We start from the raw sequence: 7,331 nt of genomic DNA on the forward strand, positions 1-7,331 counted from the left end.
CCCCACAGACATTTTCCAAACCAGCTGTAGCTTGACTAAAATGTTCAGAATGAATGATTTTAAAGGCAGGTCTCTTTATACAAAGAAACTGCTGGCATTCTTAACTGGTGAAGAATTGTGGCAGAAGAGCCCGTTTTTCTGAGTCTCAAACATGGTCCAAGAGAGCATGTTGGGATTGTAGCGACTGACCCGTCCATCCAGAGTTCCACTTACAGAACCCCTGCCCTGTTGGCTTTTTGTTTCCACTTCCTTCCCTGAGAAAAGGGCAATGTGTGGTCCAAGCTGGAGAGCTCAGAGGCTTAAACCTTTCCCCTAATGGACATGACCCCCTCCTCCTGCTCCACGGAATTGGCACTTGTTGAGCAGAAGTCAAGTGTACGTGGCTGAAGGCGATAGTCATTCACAAGAGACGGCTGCCAGGTTGTGGATTCTGTAGGGGGAGGGGTGGAGAACCAGTTTGTCAACAGATGCTGAACGCAGCCATCGATTATTAGGAATCAAACTTGGCTTTCTTTGACAATGGCAGCGAGTCTTCCTTGTCCTCATCCTCATCATCATCATCATCTTCATCGTCGTCAGGATAATCTACCAGACCCACAAGGCCTCCCTTGGTAGTAATAGCTGCCGTCTGGGATGTATTTTTAGGGACAGATCCAGGGGAGCCTGGAGAGCCTGGAGAGCCTGGGGTCCCAGGGGAACCTGGAGATCCAGGTAGGTTCGGTGCAGATGACTGGCTGGTGAGATTCGTCTTCGTCCCACTAGAGAGGGAAAGCTTGAAACTTGGGCTCTGCCGACCGGAAAGATTCGTTTTCAGAAGCACCTCTTTTTCTTCACTTTCTTTTAATTTCTTCCTTTCCATGAATTTGCTTATTGGATCCATAATGTCATCATCATTTTTAGTTTTGTCAGATGGAGACACTACAGCTTCTCCATCTTCAATATCATTCTCATCTGTGTTAAACCACATCTCTTCATCTTCTAGTGTTCTGGCATATACCACAGAATTTGAGCTGTGAGTTTTTTGATTAAGGTTTTTGGAGGACTGATGGAAGGAGAGCCATAATTATCGGGACTAAGTGACTAAAGGGAACTCTGGTGGCCTAGTGGTAAGAAGTTGCACTGCAATGTCAAAGGAATGTAGCTGAAATTCACCAAATGCTACACTGGAGAATGATGAGAAATATCCTCCTTCATAATTTACTGCCTCTGAAAAATCACTGGAGGATCATCTATGGGTTGGTTCTTACTCAACAGAAAACCACAACCACAAGAGACAAAAGTTGCAAGATTGCAGGCTGAGGTGCCTTTGAGCACATTTTGGAAGCTGTCCTGACTGATTGTATTCTGTGACTAACCTGAATTACATGTAGTCTTTTGACTACTCTAATACGAAAAGTGAAAATTGAGAGATTTAGCCACTGTTTTTAGGTGCTTTCCTATATGTACCTACTTATAAAAATCTTTAGTACAGAAGCATGAAATTCTTGCCATATTCTCACAATGGAAACTGTGTTTACACACATTGTTTAAGTTCCTGTGTTAATGAAATTTTTAGAAAGTATATTCAATATCTTTAGTTTGAAAAGAAATATTATACATTCAGGAAAAAATAAAGAATAACACATGTTGTAAATATCACATGTTGGTAGATATGGGGGGGGCTACTTTGAATTAGTCACTTAACTTTTTTAAAACAAGACTGCTAAACCAAAAACATATTGAATGTGGTAATGTACAATGTATAGCTCAAAGGTATGATCAATAGCTCAAAATTAATAAGTATATGTAAAATTAATGAGCTGATCTTATATTTTATGTAAAAGTTGATTGGTTTTATATAAATCATGATGATTTATGGATATGTACTTCAGTAAATTAATTAACTAAACAAATAACAAAATTATAGAAAAAACAATATGAATCATTAAATCTATTAATTAGGAATCTATAGAGTCTGTAAACTCTATAAATGTAGAGAAAGGATGTTAGGATAGAACTGAGTTCAGGTATTTTGTGCAAAGCTTACTCTCTCAGTCATAGTCAACTTGACAAGACTTAACCATTGCTAAATGAAACTAGTGCTGTTGTATCTGGAACAACATTCTTTCACTTTGCATATCACTCTTTGTCAATGTTCTGTATGAAGTAACCTGGGTTTACTGTGATGCTGAACCTATCAAATACCTGAGTAGTTTCCAATGTAGACAGTGCTTGGTGGAGCTCCCAGTTGTAAAACTGGTTTGGAAGCAGGCATCCACTTCCTAAACCACATGCCTCTGGAAACTGTGTTTCCAAACATCATTTCCCTCTCCAATGAATAGGCCCCTCTAGACACATACTTAATGTATGTGAGGTAAAGCTTTATCATCTTTGCCTCCAAAGAGCACTCTTGCTGCACTTTCTTAAAGACATTTGTTTGTTCTTTTGGCCATCCATGGGATGTTCAGCACTCTTCTCCAACACCTTAGCTCAAAGTGATCAATATTTCTACTGTCACCCTTATTCATTGTCTATCTCTTAGATACGTAGAAAGTTCTCAAAATGACATTACTCCTCAGTAAATTGGAAACGTTCCTAATTGCATGCAGACATTCCCAGAGTAATCATCTCCTGATTTCCTGATGGGTGGTGCAAAACATGTTGATTGTGGATCCAAGTAAGATGAAGTTGTTGACAGTTTCAATCTTTTCTCCATCTATCATAATATTGCCTATGTGTCCAATGTTAAGAATATTTATTTTCTTAAAGTTGAGATGCAGTCCTTATTGAAGGCGGTATTCTTTTGTCATCTGCAACAAATGTTTCAAGTCTTCCACACTTTCAGCAAGCAAGGCTGTGTCATCTTCATAACTCAGGTTATTGATAAGTCTTCCTCTGAACTTAGATGGTCCTCTCAATTGGTCTTCCTGACTCGGTTACCCCTTACTCATTGACAATGAATTTGAGTTTTTTAGATGATTCACTAATACAAATGGAAATTGAGAAACTACAGTAAGATAAGTAATAAAATGATGCGGTAAATTAAACCAAATATACCATTAATTGTATTAACTATAAATATTTTAATTACAGAAATTATAAGGCAAAGACGATAAGGTTAAACAAATAAAGGTAAAATTGATATTTACACTGTGTATGAATTTTAAAAGCACAGCTGAGAGTAAAAATAGAGTGACATAAAGACGTTGTTGTTTGTTGTTGTTACGTGCCATCGAGTCGTTTCCGACTCATAGCGCCCTAAACCCTGCTCTATCCTGCGCCAACCGCACCGCCTCTGACACGCCCATCCCGATTACCCCAGTCACCGAGTCAATCCATCTCATAGAGGGTCTTCCCCTCCTGCGCTGTCCCTCCACCCTCCCAAGCATGATGTCCCTCTCCAAGGACCCGTCTCTCCTGGCAAAATGTCCAAAGTATGTCAGACGAAGCCCCAGAATCCTTGCCTCCAAGGAGCAACTTGGTTTAATCCTCTCCAAGATGAATCTGTTTGTTTTTCTGGCAGTCCATAGTACATTCAGTACCCTTCTCCAGCACCACAGCTCAAAAGCACCCACTCTCCTTCTGTCCTCCCTAGTCATTGTCCAACTCTCTGATGCATAACAAGCGATTGCAAACACCAGGGCCTGTATCAGACACACCTTAGTCTCCAGAGAGAGAGAGACACCATTGCTCTTCAGTACTTTGGAGAGGTCCCTAACAGCAGACTTTCCCATGGCAATGTGCCTTTTAATTTCCTGGATGCTGGTGTCAAGACTGTTGACTTTGGAGCCAAGCAAACTAAAGCTGTGTACAATCTCAATCTCTTCACCATCCATCCTGATGCTGCCAATTGGTCCACTGGTGATAAACCAATTACAAAATGGAAAAAAAAATACACGAAAAGACTCTTCACAGAGAAAGACATTTGGATAGCTAAAAGACACATGAAAAAATGCTCAAAACCGCTGGCAATAAAAGAAATGTAAATCAAATTCACAATGGCATACAATCTCATGCCTGACTAGCAAAATTTAACAGGACAGAAAGCAATAAATGTTAGAGGGTATATTGAGAAATAGGAACTCTCACACACTATTGGTGGGATTGAAAAATGATACTACCACTCTGGAAGGCAGTTTGATATTTCCTCAAAAAGCTGAACATAGATTTTTCATATGACCCAGCTCTTCCACTGTTTGCAATACATTCCAAAAAAATTAGAACTGAGACACAAACAAAGATTTGTACGCAAATATTTATGGCAGCATTATTCGCCATCACAAGAACGTGGACAGCCCAGCTGTGCAACAATAACTGAATGGATGGTGAAATTATGGTGCATTCACGTAATACACTATATGTAACACTCAGGAGTAACAATTTCTAAAATTAATACATAACTTGGAAAGGACTGGATAGCATTATGCCAAATAAACTAACTTAGTTTCATAAGGATAAATACTGTATGAGACCATTATTGTAGAAATTGAAAGATTACTAGTAAAACGTGTATGAAGATCCAACAGAGGGGGGTGGGATGGGGTGGGGTGGGAAGAGTAAGAACAGAAGTAAAGATGGGAAATCACGGGATTGCTCACTTTGGTGGGTAGAAGAGAGGGTGAAACACACTATATACTAACTTTGTAAACAAACCTATGTAAAGTAATTTAAAAAATATAATTTTAGAGCAGGAAGAAGTATGAACAAGGTTTAATGTGGTGGTAAAATTTATATTTAAATTTCAAATATGTGATGCAAAAACATTCATAATTAAACAATAGCTAAAACCAAATTAAGATACTTGGGAATGAACATAACCAGAGACCAATAGACCTGTACAAAGAAAACTACAGAATATTTCTGTGAGACAAAATAAAAGACCTAAATAAATGGAAAAATTTTCCCTGATCATAGGAATACTCAATATTGTGAAATGACAATCCTATAAAAAGCAATGCTCAACAACATCCCAATAGAGATATCAAATCCATTTTTAATGAAAAGTTAAGTTAGAGTACTCCTTAGCACCAAGGATGGTGAGACTTCAACTCATATTCTTTGGTAATCTTCTCAGGAAGTTCCAGTCTCTGTAAATAGGCATTTGATGTCAGATGAATCTTGAGTGATAGGAGAAAATAAGTAAAAGATGTCTGCTTAAGTTTTATTAACTTTACAGAGATATTTGACTGTATGGATCACAAAAAACCTTCCATGAATAACAGTGAGGGAAAAAAATGAGAATTTCAGAGTATTTTGTAAGTACAGAAATTTTTTGGACCAAAGAATATCTGTCTAAGCAATAGTACCATGTTGTTGTTGTTGTTGTTAAGTACCATCAAGTTGACCACAACTCAGAGCGACCCTATGAACAAAAGATGTGAACCATGTTCTGTAACTATTGTTTCTCTATGTTGAAAAAGTTTTCAGAGGCATGTGGTTTAGGAAGTGAGTTCCACTCTTGCTTCCAAATCTGAATCAGTCTTGGAGATCCACCAAACACTGTCCATGATGGTAACCATTGTGGGGTTTGGCACACTAGTGGCACAAATTCAGCATCACAGCAACCCCAAGTTATTTCAATAGAGAAAATTGACAAACCAGTGCTATACCACTTAGAAGAATGTTCATCCTAAACACAATTAACACCAGGCCCAATGGCCTCAGGCCAGACTCTATTTAGAGATCTCAAGAGGCTTTCAGCCCACTAATTGATGGCTAAATAGAGCAAATCAAATTAGCTCACACCAGAATGTGAATTAAAAACCAAACCAATCAACCACAACCCCCGCAAAAAAAAACCCAACCAAACAGCCATACTTGACCCTCACCAAGACAAGATAAACCATCTTCCAGAATCCAATCACTTTACACATGAGCCTTCAAACTGGAGACTTAGTAGGCCCTACCACCTTTTAAATGCAAGGTCTGCTCACTAGGTCCTGGTTGACTTTAAACCAAGAGGCTTCCAAAAGCACAGCTCATTGTTAGGTAAATAAGGCAAATCATAGCAGCTCACACCCAATTGTGAATTTCAAAAATTCACAAGACTCAAGATTCCAAGAATTTAATTTTCACTGAAACTATATTCATTACTCACAGGAACATAAGAAATCGAAAGAGATCTTGATTTGGGGAATTATGTTGCGAAAGACTTCTTTTAAGGGTTAATTAACAAGGATGTCAGTTTAAATACTAAGGCATTCTTGAACTAAAGTTATGGTATTTTTAATTGTTTCATATGTGTATGAAAACTGGGACATGTATAAGGAAAATTGGAAAACAATTGATGACTTTGAGTTGTGATGTTCGTAAAGAATATTTACTACAGTATAAACTATCTGGAGAATATACAAATCAGTTTTGGAAAAAAGGGAAGCCAAAGTGTTCTTTAAAAGCAGAGAGAGTGAGACTTTGTTCACATATATTAGACTTTATGTCAGGAAGAGCTGGTCTCTGGAAAAAAAACATCATGTTTACAAAAGTAGCAGGTCAACCAATTAGGAAAACCTTCAATGATTGCAACAATGATTTCACACATAGCAGATATTAAGAAGATATGTACAGAATTGGGATGGATTTTGCTATGTTGTCTAAAGTTGTTGTTGTTGTTGTTTTATACCCTCAAGTTGGAACCAACGCATAGGTGACCCTCCTGTGCATTTTCTCAGGCAGTTAATCTCATAGGAGGAAATTGTCCATCCTTCTCCTGCAGAGAAGCTGGTGGAGCAACTATGCATTACAGCTTACACGACATCATAAGGATGACAAGAATTTTTGATGTCTTTGAATTGTGGTGCTAGAAAACAGTATTTGACACACCATGGACTTCCAAAAGACCAAACACGTCTTTTCTGGAGAGAGTTGAACTGGATTGCTCCTTGAGAGCAAGGATTTTGAAACTGTCTCATATACTTTGGTGGTGTTTCCAGGACGGATTAATCCTTGGAGAAGGACACCAAGCTTGGAAGAACTTAGATAAGGTGAATTCACACAGTGATTGTGGCAATAGGGTCAAGAGTGTGTAATATGTTTAGATTGGTTCAAGATAAAGCAGAATTCAGAGCAATTGTTCATAGTGTTGATATATATATGTCATATCTGACATGTAGATACCTAACAACAACAACAATAATATGTCAGATTCTAAAAGTAATATTTTACTTTTGCCATGTGCATTGCTTCTACTTTCTTGTCGCTTTGCATACGTTTTAGAGTATATACCAAAAGTTTCTCAGAATAAATTTCTATAACTGGGAGTACATATCAACATATGTAGGTGTGTTTATATATGTGTATATAGATAAACATATATTCATACACACACACACACACACACACACACACACACACAC

At 38.0% G+C, this 7,331-nt stretch overlaps 1 protein-coding gene across 1 annotated transcript in view; it reads right to left on the reverse strand.

Annotated features, from left to right (window-relative positions):
* Positions 1–490: 490 nt before the first annotated feature.
* LOC102866052 (serine/threonine-protein phosphatase 4 regulatory subunit 3A-like) overlaps positions 491–7,331 on the reverse strand; it is a 17,690-nt gene continuing 10,849 nt past the window's right edge. The window contains exon 2 of the mRNA XM_006900762.1: positions 491–986. Within this exon, the coding sequence (XP_006900824.1) occupies positions 491–986 (496 nt within the window). The remainder of the gene's footprint in view (positions 987–7,331) is intronic.

Source organism: Elephantulus edwardii, unplaced genomic scaffold (assembly GCF_000299155.1).
Source record: "Elephantulus edwardii isolate Elephantulus edwardi_28Jun2011 unplaced genomic scaffold, EleEdw1.0 scaffold00295, whole genome shotgun sequence".
Taxonomy (NCBI): domain Eukaryota; kingdom Metazoa; phylum Chordata; class Mammalia; order Macroscelidea; family Macroscelididae; genus Elephantulus; species Elephantulus edwardii.